Here is a 23,098-nt window from a genome sequence, read left to right as displayed (position 1 = left end):
TGCATTATATAGTATAGTGTTTTTACCGCTGTGGGTTATATAATATTATTTATTTTTTTTCGCTTTTTTTTTAATTTTTAGTATATTTCAAAATATATTATGAGAATATGAAAAAAATACATAATTCATATATATGTATGCACGTATTTCACTATACATAAAAAATATAAACATTTTTATATTATATGCGTTCTATTTTGTAAAGATGTTTTTTTTTTCCTTAATCAATATTACCATACCCATATCCATTTATTGACTATTACAAAATTAGTGCAATTTTTTTATAATTGCTTATTTTTTTTTATACTTTTTACTATAATTTTTATTACTTTTTTACTATATCATATTATTGTGTTATTCATAATTCGATATTTTCATTTCTAAATTTTTTATTTATCTATTGTTTTATTTATTTTCATTCATAATTCTCATGACATTATTTGCTTATTTTCTCTCCCTTTCTCCTTTTTTATAGCTTATTATTTTTACATATTATTATTTATTTCACATTTTTTTTATAAGCATGATAAAAAAACGTTATGGGAACATCCTACTAAAGCGCTTGTGCATATAATTATTACATACGCATATATAATTTATATATATACACATATTTATATATCATAAAATACATAATTGGTATTTTAATTTTTATAATTAAATAATTTCCAATACCTTAATAATTTTTGAAAATAAAGCCTTTAATTAAAATTAACAATTTTAATTAAAATATGTTATTATGTAAATGAAAGATTATAATGAGCAATGATAAATATAATGAAACAATGATAAGAAAAAAAGAAAAAGAAAATATGCATATATATACATACTAATAATATATTATATATAAATATGATAATTCTAAATTACATGGATAAAGCGGGAAATCATACAAAAGAAATAAAGGTTCCCTTACACAAATATTTGTGTAAGTATATTGATATATATGCATTTATATATGTATGCATATGCACATAAAATGGAAATAAATGGAACAGCAATTGCAGAGGAATCTTTTCACAAAAGAAGTTTCTATATATAAAAATATAAATGCTTATAAATTTATGTTATTGTGAAAATTAAAAAATATACATACATATATATATAAATTATTTATATATATATATGCATGTATAATATATATATGTATATATGTGCTTGTGTGTGTGCAGACGTATGAATACTTATAAATATTCCTCTTGTGTATAGCACATAATTAAGCATCTGCTTATTTTATTAAGACATATTCTGATATATCTTATTTAATAACCTTTTCTGTTTACATTAACACTTTTACCGTGCTTTTATTTATTATTTTATCATCACAATCATTATTATTATTACTATTGCTTTTTGATTTTTATTAAAAACGAGTACACCTCTACCTATATTTTATTGAAAATGAGCGAGGCGGAGTTGCAGCAGCTTCAAGTTCTTTGTGAAGCTATGTATTGGTAAGAAAAAAAATAACAATAAAAAAATATGAAGAATACTTTTTCCTTTTATAAATGTATTGATCATCCATGATTTATGAATCTATACTTCGCCTAAAAAATTGAAAACTCGATGCATAAATATATATTTTCATCTAAGCATCTACTTGTCTTTGTGCTCATTATAATTTCTATAATACAATTTCCCCATTATTCTTACATAAATTGTGAATTTGTTATTTTTATGAATATTCTTCTAACACGCAAATGTATACATATATTTTTTATTTGACTTATTTTTTTTCAGTGGTAACAAAGAAGAACAAAATCAGGCACATACAATTTTACTACCATTAGTGAGCAATGTAGGAAATGTTAGCAAACTGAAAAATATATTAGGGAGCACAACACATATGCACACATTAATATTTACGACATCTGGTTTACTCCAATTAATAACAAACGAATGGAATAAAATTGAGAATAATGAGAAAGAAGAATTAAAAGAATTTGTAATATCATATTTATATAATAAAGGGGTTGAGTTATTAAATCTGTCATCTAATATATTAGGCAATTTTGTTCGATTATATGTACGTATAGTTAAATTATCATGGCTAGAAAATACAAACTATGCATTAATAACAAAACAAGTAGAATATTTTTTAAATTCAGTAACAAGCCATTGGATTATAGGTTTATATATATATGCTGCTTTGATTGAAGATATGCATCCCCAATGTGGTGTAAATTCAGCAAAAAGCCGAAGATGTGCTATATCGTTTCGTGATTATGTATTAAAAGATATATTTAAAGTAGGTATAGAAACATTAGAAGAATTTGTAAAAGGAAGTATAAGAATAGAATTAAGAGTAGAAGAAAATCGATTACTTATGAAAGTACTTGAATTAATTTATAATAGTTTATCATTTGATTTTATGGGCACAATGATAAATGATGAAAGTTCCGATGAAAACATATCTCTTATGATACCTCAATCTTGGGACATATTTAATGAAAAAAATATTCCCAAATTATTTTTTGATATGTATGAAATATGTATGTCTGAAGTAGATGATATAAGAAATTGCTGTGGTAAATATTGTATTAGATCATTAATATTATTAGGAAGTTTACGAAAAACATTTTTTTCAAATGAAAAACAAAAGGTACGTTATATGAATGAATTTTTAGGGGGTATTAATAAAATAATTGAAAAAAAAATAGGTTTACATGATGAAGATTGTTTCCATGAATTATGTAGATTGATTGGTAAAATAGATACAAGTATAAGATTACAAGAATTAAGTACATATTCTAATTTTCTTTCATGGTGTAATAATATATATTTATTTACAATGGATGGAATGAAAAATTGGAAGTATTTATGTAATAGTAAACATTATTTATTAGGTATTTGGAGTAATATGCTAAATATTATACCACCAAAAGTAATTAAAGAAATTAATAGTAAAACTGATGAAAAGGAATTATTAAATGATGTTATGAATAATAAAAACTTTTTTATAAAAAAAAATAATAATAGTATATCTAACAGTTTTAATACTAACAATGACATTGATAATAAATATTTAATTATTTGTGATTATATATATAACATTACAATTGTGTTTATAAATTCAAGATTAGAACTAGCTAAATATATTTGTGAAACAGGTGATAGTTGCGAAATGGAAAACCCATTATACAATGATGTATTAAGAAGTGAACAACTTGAATTAATATCTAATTTATGTAAATTACAATATAATTTTATAGGGGGTAAAATATTATCTATATTTTATGAATTAAAAAATAATCATGAAAATAATCTTATAAATAAATCAGTTTTTATAGAACAAACAACATGGTTAGTATTTATTATTTCTTCTATAATTTCTACAAGTGCTATATCAAATATGAAATTTGCAAATTCAGATAATTTTAAAATTAACTCAGAACTATGTTTTTTAGTTTTTTCATTAATGGAACAAACAAATAAATCTTCAGAAGTTTTTGAATATCTTGAATTTGCATATCTAAATTGTTTAGAATTATTTAAAAAAGTATATATCAATGGAAAAAAAAATAATAATTTTTTGAAAGAAATGAGATCAATTGCTTCGAGAATAGTATCAGCATCAGGAAATAATAATGCCATTACAAATTCATCAAATAATAATGTTAATGCCAGTGGAAACAATTTCTCTGGATCATCCCTTATTGCAAGCAAAAATGATGAAGAAAATAATGACCCTTTAATAGACTTAATTATTAGCAAAATATTATTCAATTTAAATAATCGTCTTGATTATGATCAAATAATAAAAAGAAGCTTAGACTTATTTCATGATTTAGTATCTGGTATGAATATAGTATGTTTAGAAGACAAAACCCCTAAGTTAATTGTCTTTGCTAGATTATTATTAAAAAATGAAAAGATTTTAAAATTATTACATAGTAGAGATACCAAATTTTTAGAAGTCTCAAAATATTATAAATATAGAACAAATTACTATTTAATATTAACCAAATTATTATTTATGGAACAAAATACTAATTCATTATCTTTTGAAGAATATATATCACCAATAAATAATTTACTCGAATGTATAAAAAGAGAAATAAATATAAATGGAAAAGATATTATATTAAAAAATAATGCAATTAAATTATCATTTATCGGTGCATTAAGAGATTTAAGAGGAATATGCATGGCATGTAATAATGTCGAAACATATAATATGTTTTTTAACTTTTTTATTAACAGTCATCCATTAGAAGATAATAAAATGAATATATTAACATCATTAGTTGAAGTAATATGGGATACATATGAAATTTGTGTTCCATTCCTTAAATTTATGTGCGAATTTGTATATAATAAATCACAAAGAATTACATTCCCTAAATCATCACCTAATGGAATATTATTATTTAAAGTCGTTTCAAATATACTTATTATTATATCAAATAATTTATTACAAAAAGATAAATTCTGTGATATATACAAAGAAAAATATAAAATAATATCACTTTTGTTAAACATGTTTAATAATTGTTTAAATGGAGATTTTGTTAATTTTGCTATATTTGATTTATACAACGACGATATATTAAACAATTCATTAAATCTAGCTTTAAACATGTGTTTAGTTATACCAACAAATGATTTATTATCATATATCAAGCACCTTAAACCCTATTTTTCATTTCTTGACCTAGTTACAAAAAATTTTTTCCAAAGAATATTAAATCTCGAATTTCGACTTATAGCTGATATTATCCATAATGTAAAGGAAGGCTTATGCTCTTTTGACTATACCGTCTCTATGACATGTTGTTCCATTCTAGACAACATTGTTACGTATATATTTACAAACCGAAAGAGTTCAAGTGAACAAGGACAGGTAATAAACAATTTATAAAACATATTACGTATGTATCAATTTGACGCTGTAAAATAAATTATATAATTTTTTTTTTATCTTACTACGCATTGTTCCATATTAATTCTGTATTTCCATTCCCTATTTTACAGATAATTAAAAACTTTTTGGAAAACCAACCCCAAGCTCTTAAGGAAGTCCTAAATCTAATGTTTCACTTGATATTAGGAGGTTCGAAAAATAGAAAAAAAAATATTGAACATATTGGCTTGTTGGAATAGTCTATTTACCTATTTTTTATCACAATATATTTCCATATTTATTTTATAATTATTTCAATTACAATAGGCAATTTTGGTAGCACATGGAGTATGTCTCAGCCACTCTTGGGTCTAATATTACTTGATGCTCAAGGCTATTTTAAGATACAAGAACAGCTTATATCTCAACAAAGCGAAGAAAAAAAGCAAAAGTAAGAACATAAGACAAATCAATATAATTAATTTTCATCATTTTTAGTGAATATGTGTAATTAAATATGCTTATTCATTCTTTCATTTATTTTTCTATTTTTTGAATATTTCCAGATTGAGACACAGCTTTTGCAAATTAATGGATCACATTGACTCAAACTTAGCCTCTAACAATAGGGTAAGTTATGCATTCTTTAAAAATATACAATATAATTTTCATTGCAAGTAGCATATTAACCTCTTATTTGTTTATAAAAATTTAATATATTCTTTCATTTTTTCATTCCCTTTTTGTAGGAGAATTTCACCCGAAATCTTTATACATTTGCTCAAGAAATAAGAAATATTTTAATTTAAAAAAAATAGGAATTTAAAATTCTTATAATGGCGATAAATATATATATAGAATTTATCATTTTTACTTTATCATTTTAACGTAGAATTTCTATTATTATTTTATTTATTTTATCATATATTTTTTTTTTTACTTTATTACCCCTTAACTTTTTATAGTAGTAAACGTATAATCTTATTTAAAATTATTATTTTTGTTTTACTTCGACACATGTTTACTATCTTAATAACTTTACTATATAAATTTAATTTTCCCGCCTAATTTATGGCGACAAATTTTCTCGTTGTTTTAAACAAAATGTAGCTATTTAGCTACTGCTGACTATTACAATTGATAAAATAAATTTTTTTTATATTTTTCTAATAGTTCATTACTATTCCAATGTCATATATTGTATTTATTTTATATCGTAAAAAGTAAATATAGAATTATAATGTGCATATATATTTCAACATAAAAAAAAATCCGAATAGGGAATGCCAACAAAATGCATATTATATGAATATATCTGTATTGACCATGTGTCTATATTAATCCTATTGTTATCCGTCTTTCTGTGCGATAATAAAAGAAAGGAAAATTCTATTGGTTGTAGAAATTTCTACAAGCATGCATTCAAATATATTATACATTTTATAATAGTACGTCAAAAGGAAATAATAAAAATTTGAAAAATAATTAAAGAAAATGTTCGCATTTGTACTCTATAAAAATCAGAGGTAAAATATGTTAGCACTTATTGTGCATAATAACCACATTAAATAATAAGGGTCCAAAAAACACTAAATATAATAGAGCTACTATGTAAGCATAAAATTGGTGTCTACATATATATTTTTTTTTTATACCAACTTTCTTTTTCTTTTTTTTTTAATTTTTTTTAGTTCCTAATTTTGTGTTTTTCACTTAAGCCAATTGATTGTATAAAACATATATATATTACACACAAAAAATGTCGGCATTAATTAAGATTTTAGAAAACACGAATGAAGTTGGTTTTTGTTCACGTATAGTAAAATTGCAAGGAGGAAAATATGAAAAAAATTCAAAAAAGGATGAGAAACAAAAGGATATAGTTAATCGACCTAGAAAATGGCTCGATTATTTCAATGATATAGTAAAAGACGAGTTAAAAGATACAATTTCTAATAAATATGATATAATAAATAATAACTCAGAAATAATTATTCCTTTATTAAAAAATCATATTAACTGTGGGTTGTTATTAAATAACCCTTTTGATTTTCAACTAAATGCAAAGAATGCATGGTACGAAGAAAAAAAGAAGACAATAAAAGATCCATCAAAGAAAAATATGTATTTAAATATGCAAAGAGGCACCTTTTTAAGAGGAAAAAGAATAAAAAATAATAAAATAACTTTTGACGATTTAATATGGGACACTAAATTAAAAAAATATGTTAATATACAAGATCCACAATGTCACAAAGATGTAAATAATCTACATTATACAAAACAAGCTTATAATGAATTAATTCATGAAAAAAAAAATAAAATTTTTAAAAAAATTAATAAAAATAATGTGATAGAATTTAAAGAACAAAAACAGAATGCCTCCTTAAAAAATCATATGGATTTAAAAAACAGTTGTCCAAATAAATTAGGTTACCAAGAAAGGGATGAGAGAATACGAAATAACAGTTTTTGGCTATGTGGGTTTAATAATTGTGATCGAAGAAATAAAAAAAGTAATAATAAGAATGCTCAAATTGGTGATTCACGTACCTATATAGGTGGTGATAAAAATAGTTGTGAACATAATTATGTCCATAGTTCTGATGAAAATATAATTAAAAAAGTGTTTGAACGAGATTTAAGTACAATAGAATGTGAAGTAGAAAATGAAATTAGATTTCAATCAGAGTCTATTAAAAATGTATTAATAAAAGACAAATATGATAATATTACAATGATACAAGATAAAGAATGTGGCAAAATAAAATTAGTTGCTAATAAAAATATTGAAATCGGAGATGTTATATTTATTGAAAATTGTTTTTTAGAAACTTCTATTGACTTAGATGACTTATGGACAACATTTAATTCTCTAAATAATGAACAGAAGGTAAAGTTAAACTATATTACAGAATTTATTAATATAAATAAAAAGAATAAAAAAAAAGACATTGAAAAATATCATCAAAATAAAAATCGTTATATATCATATCAAGACCGAGCTAAAAGTAACTATGAAAATGATTATATTTTAGATAGACCTTTTAATTTTGAAGAAAAAGAAGAAGGAAATATTTATAAACATAGTTTCCCTAATATAAGTTTTTCTGAAAATTATGTACCAAAAATGGATAGTGAAAAAATAAATTTAACAAGAGTAGAATCTTCTAAAGCGGACTTTTTCAAAAGAGAAACAACAGATGACGATCAATATATTAATAATTTAATAAAATTTGAAAGCTTTACAGATATTTTAAAAAATTCTTTTATTTCACCAAAAGACAAAAATAATATACTTCTTTTTAAAAAGGCATATTTTATAAACCATAGTTGTTTTCCAAATAGTAGTTATTGCTTTATGGATAATAATAAAATATGTTTTATAGCGATGAGAAAAATAAATATGTATGATGAAATTAGTATTTCTTTTATTAATGAATTATATGCTTCTATCGAATATAGAAAACAGAAGTTAAGTGATATTAAAAATATAAGCTGCTCGTGTAATAGGTGTCTGCAAATTATCGATGAAAACAGAAATATATTATGTTCATTTTGCAAATATGTATATGTTAAGAAAAGAGTTGACGAACAATATAAAAAAGCGATGGAAATTAAAAATGAACTTTTATTAGAAAATGAAAAATATAAATTGGGAGGCCAATTAGTTGGAAATTTTGAGGTTAATACGTTAGGGCAAACTCCTAAAAAAACAAAATCAGTGGACAACGGAAATATACAGAGGAAAGAAATAAATGACAATATTTATATGAGTAAAATAAATTATTTAAAATCTCCGAATAAGAGAAATAATATGTCTGATAATATACAATATTTAAACATAAACAATTATGCATGCCAAAATGAATCACTTAAAGAATATAAAAAGGAAAATGAAAAAAATAAATATTACAAAAATCAAACATATAGTGACAATCTGTGTGAAGTAGTAAAAGGGATAAAAAATAATCCAAGTTCATTCCCCGAAAAAATTAACAATTATATCTCAGTTTCACCACAAGGAAATAATAGAATATGTAATAATGAAAACACATTTGAAAAAGATTATCATATTTTTCAAAAATCAGACCTTTTAAATTCGGCACTTTTGGATAATAATTCTGATGATGCTAAAAGGGAAAATGATCTGCAAGGAAATTATAAATTGTCCAAGGTTAGTAGCTTAGAAAATAATATAAATTTAGATAGCAATTTATTAGACATTTTAAATACAAAAAATGTAGAAGAGCAAATAGGATATTGTAAATTGCATAATAATAATACATGGAAATGTGATAGATGCATAGAAAATATTTCTGAATATTCAATACCACTATCAAGCGAAGCATTATTTATAAAAGAGTATACAATTATAAAGGAAAAAATAAATAATGAGAAATTTGATATTGAATCTATTATAAGTAAAATAGAGAAATCTTTATTATATGTCATAGCAATATTAGGAAAAAAACATTGGCTATATGCAGCATTTAATTATTTAATAGCAGATTTATGTTTCTCTCTATGTGATAATAATCACATTGATTGTAGTGGCTATAATAATTGCAGTCGTTGTAAAGTTCATAAGAAATGTGACATCCCAAGTAAAGAAATACTTTTAAAAGGCTTTAAATCATTTCATAATTTTTTATATTTTATCCAAATAAATTGTCCATATACAATTCATACCGATTTGGTACCACTCGTTTTGAAATTTTTAATAATATTGATATATACATATAATTATGAGTCGTTTTATGATTTTGCAAAATCAGGATTCTTAGAACTAATTAAGCAGAAATATGGTGCATGGGATATATCATATATCTCTTTGTTATATTCATTCAAAATATGTTGTGAACAAATTAATAATTCAGGCCCACAAAATATAAAAATACTTTTTTCATTAGCTGAATTATCCAGAATTAATATGAACACGAACCATTTTTATTGAAATAGATGAGACTCTAGTTTATCATACTCAACCACATATGGATATATGCCTATGTATTTGCGCCGATAGCAACATTTCAATTTGGAATTCCAACGCAGCCAATCGGGATATGCGACAGAATATGAAAAAACTATTTTCTCTATTTGCTGATTTGATAAATAAGTAAGCGTGAACAAAATTAAGTTTTCATGCGAATGATAGTAAATTTGGTATGGTGTAAGAAATGAGTTCATATAACAAATAGTGAGGAAAAAGAAAAAATTAAATATACATATATGCACAATTAACTGGTAAAAAAATAAAAATAAAAACATGTAGACATGTACTAAGTTTGAAGAGAAGAATGACGTTACTGCAAATATAAGGATGTAGTAAACACAATGTCACGTCGTAAAAGAAGAGAAGCCTTTTCAGTTTTTTCCGCCAAATCGACATTTCCGAGATATAAAAAAGCGATTCTAACTTTTCTACACAAGTTATCCAATCTCTGTATAGATCTAACAATCAAACCTTCTTCAAATTCTGATTGTTCTAATAACTCTGAGAATGATACTCCAAGTGCCCATTTATAGGCTATAAACATTAGCTTAAAATTACATAGTTTCCAATGTTCTTCTGTGCTAATTTTAAGTCGTATAACTTTATAAAATTCTTCAAATTTACTATGAATATTTGTTAGAGCTAATTTAACATCTTGCAAATTTAGAGTAAGGTCTGGCGCTTCTTCTACATTTTTCTCAGGTGAAACAAAACATGATAAAACAGCTGCAATTTCTGGTGGATTTAAATTGTTTAGAACATTTTCAAAAATAACTTGTGTTAATGTTATTTCATCTGTTAATGTAATATAACTAGCTATTTTCCCTTTTATTGTTAAATTATTATCATCATCAATAAATGAAAAGTGTTTTAAAACATTTAATTTTCCTTCTAAATCTTCATATAAATTTAATGATTTTGCATTTATATTTCTTTCAATGTTTTCAATATCATTTATACAATCGTTTTTTTTACAAACAAGTTCATAATGTTCATCTTTTAGATTACAATTATAACAAGCCGATTTTTTTAAACTTTCTAAATAATCAGATTGATTAATAAGTACAGAATAAAATTCACACTTCAATGATTTTAACATTTTTGTTAGAGTAAAGGGTTCAAAAGTTTCTTTTTTTATTAATCTATCTAATTCCAATGTATATAATAATAAATTTTTAGGATTATTTAAAAGTGCATTTGTACTAACATTTGGTATCTTTATTATAGTATTTGTAATAAGGGATATATTTTCTATACCTACATTTGAACATACAACAAAATGTTTTTTATTCATATCATTACTATCAAATGTGGAGTGGTAAGTAATTTTTATATCCTTTTTATTGTTAGTACATGCAAATACATTCTTATAATTTTCATACATATTTATATTTTCTGAAGCCATTTGAGTTTTTTCCATATTTGTATTTGCATTAGAAACAGATGTTGAATTATTCGTACCATTTTCGTTGGCATTAGTAGAATCGGTATTATTTGTCAAATCGCCATACCCGATAAAATCAGGTAAAATAAGTAAAAAGAAAAATCGTTCCGTTATTTCATTTTCTTCTTTATCATTTTGAAAAAAGAAAATACTATTTTGAGCAAAATTTACTTTATTATTTTTTTTTTTATTACTACTTTTATCACATCCTAAATAAACAGCATAAACAGAACTACGAAATATATCGATAGTATTTAGAAGCATAATTCTTCCAACAACAAAAGCATTACTATTTTTCATATCGAATAATTTTTTATGTAAATTTAATCCGATATTTTTTAATTTATGATCTATATATACATAATTTTCTATTGGTGCTGTTTGGTTCAAATCACTTGCATATACACATTCAACTTGTTTAATATTTTGCAATATCTTTTTTTTTCTCTTTAAATCTTTTTTAAATAAAGGTATTTGTAATGCTCTACAACTTTCTAAAAATGAACTGAATAACATTTTTTCAATATTAATTTGTTTATTAATTAACAATTTTAATATCATGTTATATGTAACTTTAAATTTACTTTTTAAGCTAACTGCTTTTTGCATCATCATTTCTGTTAATTGAACTTGATCAGGAATATTGTCGGAGCAATAAATATAAACATATCCATGTGTGTCCGATGATCTTCTTCCTGCTCTACCAGACATTTGTGTATATTCGGAAGATGTTAATATTCTCTTTTTTAAATGATCATGTTTATAAATCGAAGTGAAAATGACGGACTTAGCTGGCATATTAATACCCATAGCAAATGTTTCAGTCGCAAATAATACTTTTATTAAACCTTTTGAAAATAAAATTTCAACAATTTCTTTTAATATTGGTAATAAACCACTATGATGCACTCCTATACCATTCTCTAATAATTTTGATAATATTTTTATTTGATTTAAATCTCTATCTTGATCACATAGTTTGGAAGCCGATTCTTTTATAAATAAATGTACTTTCGATTTTTTCTTATTATCTAAAAAGTTTAAATGAGGCATACTTTTTGCATATGTTTCACATTTTATTCTAGAAAAACAAAATAAAACAACTGGAAGTTTATTATCTTCATCTAACTTTTTAATAAGGGCTTGTAATTTTTGAATTTCAGTTTTCATGTTAGCTTCATTTTGAAACATTCTTTGTTTTTGTTTTTGTTTGCAATATTGATAATATCCTTTTACTGTGTCATTTTGTTTGTCTCCCATATTATTGGTAGTACCTGTTTTATTCTGCTTTTCCATTTGATTATCCTTATTATTTTTTGCACTAGAATAATAATTTTTTTTGTTTCCATGGGATGATTTCAATTGTTCCTTCCCCTTTTTCCCTGCTTCCTCCTTTTCTCTAATTTTAACATATATTTCTTTAAAAGCAGATGAGTAAAATTTATTTTTTTCATCCATAATTAAAAATAGAGAATCATGAGCATATATATAATGTAACAATGGTATTGGCCTTTTTTTTGTCGAAATTGCAATAACTTCTTTTTGCTTTGTAAAACCAACCCAATCAGCAAATTGTAAATAATTAGGAACTGTAGCACTTAATAATACTATTTGAACATGTGGAGGGAGCATTATTATTGACTCTTCCCATATAACTCCTCTAAATTCATCATTTACATAATGAACTTCATCAAAAATCACACAATGTATATTATTAATAATATTATCATTTAAATAAAGTAAATTTCTTAATATTTCTGTAGTCATAATTAGACAATTTGCATTAACATTCATTTTTACATCACCTGTTATTATTCCAACATTTTTAAATATATTTTTAAATTCATAATATTTTTGATTACTTAAAGCTTTTATAGGACTTGTATAAATTGCCTTTTTATTTAATTTTATTGATAATGCTATAGCATGTTCTGCTATTAATGTTTTACCTGCTGATGTATGTGCTGCAATAAATACATGCTTAAAATTATTTATATGTTTTACGGCTCTTTTTTGAAAGTTATCAAGTTCAAAATCGTAACTTAGTAATAAATCATTCTTAGAAAAGTTAGATACATCAGATTCATTGTCTTCAATTACCCATTTTTTTCTTATGTATTTTACACTTTGTTTTTCGGGTACTATCTCCAATTTTTTCATCGTTTCATTGCTTATTTTTTTTCCTTTTTCCTGTAAATCTTCCTTCTCTGTTTCGTTCAAAACTTCTTTTACAGAAATTTCTTTAATTTCATGATTAAGTTCATCTTTATTTTGGATACACATATCAATAAAATTGTTTTCACCATTTTCAGTACTTATTAAATCCATAGCATTTGGTTCTTTATCTTTTGTAGGTGTATGAGAAGGTTTAATATTTGGAGGATTTATATAATCAAAATGACTATAACAATTAAAATTAAAATCCTCATTTAATGTTATAGGCTCATTACATGAACTTTCATTATTTATAGTTACACCAGCTTCACAATATTTTAATAGATTATCATTATGAATAAAATTATTTATATCATAATTTTGTAAAATATTAGAGATCGATATATTATCAAATAATTCATTTTTACAATTGTTCAGTAAATCGTCTAAATTCAAAGCTGTCTCACCCCTTTCCACAGCATTAGCATTCGTATTTGAATTAGCAGATGTGGGGGAGCAAACATTAGTGTTGTCTATGTCCCAAGTATTTTGTAACCCTTCATCATCTTGTCTCTTTTCAAATTCATATTCATTATTTTCATTATTATTTTTTTTTCTTTCTTCATTTATATAATTTTTATTTGTATCATCTTTATAATTATTTTCTGAATCCTCATCGAAATCTTCGTCAGTTCGCTCTCCATCTTCTTCATCATCACTCGTCCAAAAATCGGACAAATTCGAATATAAATATGCCATTAAAGAATATATAAAATATGTATAATAACAATAATAGTATTTGGCATGTTATTTATTCATATGCGAAGCTGTTTTGCTTATGCAATAATAACTGGCATATGAAAATATATGTAGATATATAGATGCATATGAGCATATATTAAATGTTTAAGTAGTTTATAGGTATATGTGAGGATACTTGTATATACGTGGGCTAGCCATTATTATAAAACACAAAAAAAATAAATCATCTATAGTTGTTCAAACGTATATTACATGTATATTAATATAAAGTAAAAATATGAAAGTTATATTTTTCATATTCATATAATATACACGTATTATGATAAAAAGGGCATGTAAAATAAAACACAATGCAGCTTGAAAAAAAAATACAAAAAAGTAAAAAATTATTTATGAAAGGGTAGGGCTATTTTTCATTTTTTTTTAACTTATGGAACATATGTAACATTATATTTTGTTCGTTATTTCATTCAAATTAATATAAATTAAACTAGAAAGAAAAAATAAAATAAAAAAGGATAAAAAATATACCAAAAGTATATGCCACGATTTTATTCGAGAATTGCGCTTACTATGCAAGTTATTTTTATGGAGAGAAAAAAAAAGTTATATAAAATATTTAAATAAGTATACATTTCCATATCGTTTTTTTCATTTATTTCGCATAGTTTATTATTATTATGTTATTATATTTATTTTTCTTAATTTTTTGCCCAATAACACTTATTAATAATTTCGTGATTTTACCTGTTTGCTAATAATTTTTATTATAATCGCAAATGTGTAGTAAGATATAACAACATTGGCACATGCAAAGTTTGGGTATATTTTAAAAAATATTTAATTTTGTTCGAAAAATAATAAAATACAATAGTATATACATCCTAAATAATCTTATTTATATACCAATTGATAAAAGCTCTTTAAATGTGGGATTATATACGTATGTATAATAATCATCATTTTTATAAAGATGAATAAAACGGCGTAATTTTTATAGATATATGCTAGCTAATGTATACATAAATCTTAATCTTTTACAATTTTTTTGTTATAAACATAAAAGTTTAATAGTTAATGCATTTTGCGAAAATAGATTCTTTTTTACGTAAAATAAAACACAGTTAAAAAAGGTATATAGTGATTTAAAAGAGTTAATGATAATATTGGGTTTAAAAAATAAATGAAAAAAAAAAAATAAATTACTTTCAATAAAATAGATTAAGAAATAAAATTATTAAATTAATAATAACAATAGTCAATGGGGTATCTATGCCTTCAAGTCTTTGCCTTTTGAAGCTATTCGAGCGTGTGCTTCCATTGCTCTTCTAATAGTTGCAAAATTTGTCTTAGCCTTTGATTTATTTATTTTAAATATTGGGGCATATCTAAGCATATCTGGAAAAATCATAAATGAAACGCTGCCTCCTCTTATATAAACTTGCTGTAAAAGGAAAAATGAAATAAATGAGTTGTGCATATGTATTAATGATATGATAAACACTTAAACATGTTGACGTATAAAATTGGAAATCTCGTAATGGTGATAGAAAAATAAGACTACTAAGAACAGTGTAGATAATGGCAACTTCTTTTGCCCTTTTTTAGGTTTAACCCAATTTTATATGTTTTATTTTTTACTGTTTTGTGATTTTTTTCAAATTTTCACATACCTCTAACAAAACTTGCTTTCCGTCTTGCTTAACAACTGTGACATTTGACAGCAAGCAATTCATATTATCTTCTGCGAATAACTAAAAATAAAAAAATAATGGATTAGTAAAATGTTGGTAATATATCTATAAACGTATATATATATGTACATATACACCTTTTAAAAAGTATAAAATTAGCATAAAAAAACATACCAGTGTCCCTCTATAAAGGATTCCGGATTTTGTTTCAACTGATATGGTATGACCTATTCCCTCATGTATTAATTTGATAGGCGTTCCTACTGACATTTTTTCAACACGTAAAAATGTATACAAATATAAAGGCAAAGGAAACAGTATATATATATCGTTTCACAAATAAGTCAAGCTTATGTACGTATATATGTATATTCCGCTATTTTGACAATATCAAATAGGGGTTCCTTTTCTTAATATATCATTATCAATTTAAAAAGGAGGGCCCCAGTTGATAAATATATATAAGGAATTGTTTCATTTACAGTTCATAAAAAAAATTACAAAAAAGAGAGAATGATTTATTTATACAAACGGGCTCTATTCCATTATTTACAACATATTAATTATCATATAGTGATTATTTTATTCTTATACTTATTCATGCATGTATTTATATGTATTTATATTTTGCATAGATAAATGAAAAAAATATAAATAGTGTAACTTCCTTTGGAATATTTTAAAAATTATGGGAAAATACTATACTAAAAAAGAAAATGTACATATAATAAATATGTATATGAAAATGGAGATAATATGAATAAGTAATATGCATATGTATTATATAGTATAAACAAATTCGGCTATTGTTTTATTGTATTATTATTTTAAAAAAAAAATTATATTTTTTTTTGTTATATTTTTATTTGACAAATATATACATTCTGTTATATTCGTTTTATATTTAAATTGTTTGAAAAAATTGCGAAAAAAACACGTACATAGGATATATATAATTCCTACAAATATCCATTATTTCCTATTAGGTATACTTATGTAAACTTGTTTTATTATTGTAACATTTATATCAAGCAATTTAATTATTCACTTTTTTATGTTTTTTTTATAATTTTATTTTATTTAAAAACTGTGATAAATTATTATTTCTATTTATGTCCAAACACCAAATAATTAGGGTCTAATATATATACATATATAATTATTTATAAGTAATAATAAACCAATAATCAAATAATATATGAAATATACACTTAAGGAAATGCTTATGGGGATATATACTCAATAGTGTATAAAAAATAGTGACCCTCATGGGGGTTTATATTATTTTACCTCAACATGGAAGACTATAAGCAAAATATGTTTCGAAAAGTATATATATATGAGGGTGTATGTAGGAAAAAATATTTTTTCTATTTTTTTTATGCGTAAAATAGTTAACAAATTTTGTCTGGTTGTACTTAATTTATTTTACGTAGGAATATCGCCCAAAGTGCAACACTCCTACCATAATTAAATTTTGTGTCGAAAAAAAAATCGATCACATGGTTTAAATATATGCATATAATTATTTTATCATTATTTATAATTGTTCATCTTCTATAAATGTTTTACTTTATGAAAACGAAAACATGAAGAAATATGTGCAGATATACATGCTATATATGTATATATAAAGGGATTATATATAGTTGCACTATACTTATGGGTATCAAAACAAAACAATACATACAAAAAAAACAAATAATCATAATAAAGAATGGGATGGGAATAAAGTCAATGAAAATGCAACTAAATGAACAAAAAAAAAGAAAAAACGAAATAATTTTAATAATATTTTTTTGAATTATTTCGATTCATAGCATTTTTGCTAGCTGAATTATTATTTTTTCTAGCTGAATTATTATTTTTTCTAGTTGAATTATTATTTTTGTCATTTTTGTAATTATTTTGGTCTTTTATTTGTTACTGTGATTTATTGGCTTATCATTGACTGTAGTATTATGAATACTTCCAGTGCTGTTAAGATTTATTCCAATGTTGTTACTATTATTAGGTGAATTATGAGGATGAGTCTGGTTGGCATCGTTCTGATCAGGAGTTTCGTTACGATTTTCATTGTGGTCGTGATGGTCTCCTTCGCTTGGATCATTTTCACTAGGATTATATACCAAATTATATTCAAAATTATTGTTGGAAATATTCAAACTATTATCTACAAGGAGCTTTGAAGAAAAGTTGTCTAAAGCACTTACATCATCGTCCTTAGTTCTTGGAAGTTTTAAACAAACAGGCAAGAACATCCAATTTTTTCTTTTCATATATATATACATTACAGTTCTTCCAATTTGTAAAGCTATAAATTTACTTCTTCGAATATTAAAAAAAACAGGTCTTCTAATTTGAATTAATGTACCAAATTTACTTTTACAATCTTCAATATAAAAATTTCCATTTAAAAATTTAATAAGTGCATGAAATCTCGAAACAGATATATCATTTACTCGAATATCACTATCATGCCCTCTTCCCATACGAGCAGATTTTGTATTAGCTAAACTAACAATATAAAAACCTTTACTTTTATCATTTAATAATTCTATAATCATATATGGTAATTCAGGTTTAGGTATTTCATATAATTCTATAAATTTATTTTGTATAGATATATATGTTGGATATGGAAATTTACATAATTCACAATTTAATTGTTTCCAAAAAAAAGAAACATTAGATTCACCATCACTTCTTACATTTAATCGTCCTTTCATCCATGTACGTAAACAATTTAAATGTATATATTTCATTGAACCTTTACATTTACAAGGTGATATTAAAGGGTTATCTTCATTTTCATATTCACATAAACATATTCTACAATTATACAAACTTGGTATTCCAGAATTTATTGTATTTATATTTGATGAATTATATGATGAATTTTTCATTCCATCTTTCATTTTATCTATTGTATTATCGTACATATTATTATTATTTCCATTTCCTTGTAAATTGCTTTTACATAAATTTACATCATTGTCAGTTTCCCCATTTCCTATATTACCATTTACAGAATTTTTGCTATTCATGTTATAGTCGTAAATACTATAATCATCATCATTGTCATATATACTATCATCGATTTCTTTTTCAAGCATATTAGAAGTGTGGTTAACAAAGTCTGGCTTAGCTGCTTCATCAATGCTTTCATTTTTTGTATCTTTATTAAGGTTATTTTTACTATTTTCAACATTACTAAATTTAACTGCTTTTGAATTTCCTTTTTCTTTATTATTTTCATTATTGTAGTCACAATTATTATCCTCATTTTTTGTATCTTTTAAATTAATTGAACAATTTTTATCATCAGATTTGCTTAAAAATGTACTGTTATTATCATAGTTTTTTACATTCAAGTAAAAATTATCATATGAATAATCAGAGTCTATTAATTTTGAGGGGATATTATTTTTTTCAGTTATTATATTTACTTTTTTTTGTGTGTTATTTTTAGAGGCCCCTTTTGTATTAATTGGTAGCTCATTTGGCGTGTTATTTTTAAGAACATAATTAGGATCAGATATATCTATGTTATCTTCTCTTTTATCACTTTCATTTCCTTTATTATTTTCATCACAATATATAGAACAATTTTCCGAACGAATAAGACTGTTGTTACTATTGTTATTATCAAGTCCATTACCTTCAGAGTCATTCATATCATTATATAAACCATATGAATTACCATCTGAATTATCATTTAGTGCACCGCATTTAATACAAATATCTTTATCTGGAGCATTATTATGACCACATCGTATATTTGGATTAATAGTTGCACTTACAAAATGGTTAGACATAATATTTACATCTGACATTCCACCTTCAAGTATTCCATAATTATTAATTCTTGAAAAGTGTTCTAATTCAGGTGCAGATGTTTCACATTCATCTTCATCCAATGGTGAGATGGATTTATTATATTCTTTTTCTTGCTGAATATTTGTTATAATTTTTTTAACTTTTAATTTAACTCTTCCTAGTTTTATTATATCATTTTCATGTAATATTGATGTTTTATTTTTTAAATATTTAACAATAATCCAAAATTTATTTGCTTCATTATGTTCATTTGATTCGTTTTCTTCAGCATTATTTTTATTGTCATTTTTCTCATCATATATATTTTCAATACATGGAATTAATTGGTAATTATTATTTGTATATTTTATTTTACATATTACTTTTAAATTTGTATTATTTAACGATACTTTTGTTATTTCTTCTTCGTTTTTTACCTCCACATTTATGTCGTCTTTTAGTATATAATAATAATTATATAAACATTTTATTTTAAAACATTTTTTATAAAAATTGTCACTCTCATAATCGAATAATCCATGGTTGTTATTTATCCATGTATAGCAATTAACATTTATTACATAGTTTTTGGTTTTTATATTTTTGTTTTTTCGACCATTTATCATCCTTATTACTTATAAAGTTAACGTGAGGGGGGGGGGGATTAAAGGGATATCGAAATAAAAATATGTGTAATCATACGTGAAAATAATATACAAAATGGTGAATTAGGGCATGGATAAACACATCAAATATATGTGAAACTATTTATCTATTATATTTACACATATCTACACGGTAAAAATATTAAAAGAGTTAATTTAAAATATAAATAAAATAATATGTTATTAAAAAATTTAGTCTATACTTAGCACATACGTATACAACTATACATGTATACCTACGTATGGTAAATAAACAATATGCTAAATTTTTAACTCCTTCGATTTTTAGCTATTATATTTTCCGGAAAAAGGAAATAATAACTATATTATGTAATTATCGAAAGGGGTTATTTATATATTAAAATAAATAACATCAAAAATGCTTAAAAGTTGGTGTAGAGATATGTATATAACAATAAATTATACGTAAATACAGATACAATAAGTTGCTTAATTTTCAACTATCGGTCTATATTTAACTCAGCTTAATTATTACATATTGGATATATAATATCCTTTTATATGTATTGCAAAATGAATGAATATGGAAAAAACGCACAAAAAATGTATATTAACATATATTAATGTATATTATATATAATGCATGTAATGTATATGTGCTTAAAATTTTGATTACATTAAAATAATTATTTATGAAATTTCGCATTTAATAATTATTCACACTCATAAATTTATTTTATATCAACAGTGTGCATTCGTGTGAATAACAATATAACTATTTTATTATATAGAGAAAAGTATTTGCGAAAATAATTTTTTTTATAAAAAAACAGTCATGAAATAACACGGAAAATTATATTACAATATCGTGTAGTATAAATTATAAAAATTATTAAAGCATAATAAATGTGAAACATAAATTATATTGCACTATGTAAAATTATTTACAAAATTTATATAATATGGAATAAATGAATTAAAGATAAGTGAAAAAAGGTATAATATATATACACATATAAATAATATAATGTAAAAAATTTGCAACGAATAGTAGTAATTATTAATATATAATATTGTTATGATATATAGATACTATTTATGAAAAAGAAGGAGTTTAATTCATTAAATTAAAAAAAAAATGTCTACATATAATTTCCATTAAAGTAATGTTGTACATGATGCGGTCTGCGAGTAATACGGGATTTGCATCAATGACTATAAATTATATAAGCAATATTATTGGTATGCGTAAATAAGTCAATATACTATGTATATTTCCCTATATTTAAAAATATGCATGCACAAAAAAGTGCTAACATCACTTGAAATAAATGTAGTTTGAATAAAATATACGAAACATAAATAAAAGTAATATATATATATATATATATATATATGCGCAGACATATGTATATGTGCGTACATGCCCATATGTATATACGTATGTATAGAAAATATAAACTATTCAATATTAGTAAAAATATATAAGGATATCTAAGGTTTTCTTATAAACCTCATCAATTTATATAAATGAAAATTAGCAAAAAACGCAAAATGGACAACTGCTTATAAAATATTAACATAATATATAAAAGGTATATATTTTTGCATTTATTTAATATACAGTTATTATAAATTCAAACTTTTACTGTCGTCCTATTTATAAATATTCTTTAGAGATATATCAATAAAAAATTCGGTATATAAAACTTATTACAAAATAAATTTCAAAAAATACTTAAATAAACGCATTTATGTAATATGCTTGTATATAAATATAATTTATAAATATATAACAGCTAATAATTTTTTATGTATAATTTATTATTATATAAAAACAGCATACAAAAATCGTTTGATTTATTTTATAAGGAATAATATTTGCTTAAACTATATAAATTCAACGAAATTATATATATTTTTTTTACGCCTTCAATCATTTAAAAAAGCTAATTAAAAATGAAAACGCTTGTAAAACTTTAAATTATATAATAAACTCGTTTAAATATTTTTTTAATGCGTATATAATAATAACATTATTAATTTATAGATTTAAAAAAAAAATATATATATATAATATATATATATACATATATACGTATTAATTATTGCCAATAAAAATTAAAGGGGAAAAATTATTGCAACTTATCACAGAATATTGCAAAATAATATATATTTCTATTATATATATATTCACTTGTTTATTTATTTTGTAATTTTCTATGAAATTATATAATTAAAATTATATACATATTAAGTTATTATTTATTTATAAATTCTCTCTATATTTCAAAATGAAATATTTAAACATAAAGAGTATTATTGTAGCGTTTAAAATAGGGAAGGATTGTAAGGTTGAAAAAATTACAATGTAAACTAAAATGGTGGCAAAATATATAAAGGTTTAATATAGTGTTAAAAAAAATTGAGATATATCTACAATATTTAATTAATATATAGAATGTAAATTAAATCCCAATATTGTTTGTAAAATTAAAACTAGCTTTTATATAAATAATAAATAAAATAATGATAAATATAAAATAAAAAAAATTAAGGTCTTTGTCTTCCTCATTACAATACAATAAATATATATTAATATATACTTATGATATTCACATAAAAATATGGAATATTTATAACTGAAGATTTTGTCTTATTACAAAATTTACCTTTCACTATTTTTAATCATATATAAAAATACATATTTAAACCAATATTATAAAATATGTATTTTTATATATTGCAAAATGATGGAGA

General features: G+C 23.1%; 5 protein-coding genes across 5 annotated transcripts; 2 read left to right on the top strand and 3 right to left on the bottom strand.

Moving 5' to 3' along the window:
• Nucleotides 1-1,401: 1,401 nt before the first annotated feature.
• Nucleotides 1,402-5,652, top strand: PVVCY_1001310 (exportin-7, putative; the record flags this gene model as incomplete). The annotated part of the gene is made up of 6 exons (XM_008625584.1): nt 1,402-1,454; nt 1,741-4,843; nt 4,975-5,053; nt 5,171-5,294; nt 5,410-5,473; nt 5,593-5,652. The coding sequence occupies 6 exons, from the start codon at nt 1,402-1,404 to the stop codon at nt 5,650-5,652; spliced, it is 3,483 nt and encodes a 1,160-aa protein (XP_008623806.1).
• Nucleotides 5,653-6,602: 950 nt separating this feature from the next.
• On the top strand, nt 6,603-9,800 carry PVVCY_1001300 (SET domain protein, putative; the record flags this gene model as incomplete). Its single annotated transcript, XM_008625583.1, has 1 exon — nt 6,603-9,800. The coding sequence occupies one exon, from the start codon at nt 6,603-6,605 to the stop codon at nt 9,798-9,800; it is 3,198 nt and encodes a 1,065-aa protein (XP_008623805.1).
• A 349-nt stretch (nt 9,801-10,149) lies between these two features.
• On the bottom strand, nt 10,150-14,196 carry PVVCY_1001290 (helicase SKI2W, putative; the record flags this gene model as incomplete). Its single annotated transcript, XM_008625582.1, has 1 exon — nt 10,150-14,196. One exon carries the CDS (start codon nt 14,194-14,196, stop codon nt 10,150-10,152), a length of 4,047 nt encoding a protein of 1,348 aa, XP_008623804.1.
• Nucleotides 14,197-15,469: 1,273 nt separating this feature from the next.
• PVVCY_1001280 (small nuclear ribonucleoprotein Sm D3, putative) lies at nt 15,470-16,163 on the bottom strand (the record flags this gene model as incomplete). The annotated part of the gene is made up of 3 exons (XM_008625581.1): nt 15,470-15,643; nt 15,873-15,953; nt 16,068-16,163. The coding sequence occupies 3 exons, from the start codon at nt 16,161-16,163 to the stop codon at nt 15,470-15,472; spliced, it is 351 nt and encodes a 116-aa protein (XP_008623803.1).
• Nucleotides 16,164-17,809: 1,646 nt separating this feature from the next.
• On the bottom strand, nt 17,810-20,338 carry PVVCY_1001270 (FHA domain protein, putative; the record flags this gene model as incomplete). The annotated part of the gene is made up of 1 exon (XM_008625580.1): nt 17,810-20,338. One exon carries the CDS (start codon nt 20,336-20,338, stop codon nt 17,810-17,812), a length of 2,529 nt encoding a protein of 842 aa, XP_008623802.1.
• Nucleotides 20,339-23,098: the final 2,760 nt, after the last annotated feature.

The sequence above is a fragment of the Plasmodium vinckei genome (assembly GCF_900681995.1).
Source record: "Plasmodium vinckei vinckei genome assembly, chromosome: PVVCY_10".
Lineage (NCBI taxonomy): Eukaryota > Apicomplexa > Aconoidasida > Haemosporida > Plasmodiidae > Plasmodium > Plasmodium vinckei.
Note: the sequence above shows the minus strand (reverse complement) of the source record. Positions and strands in the feature narration are given on the sequence as shown.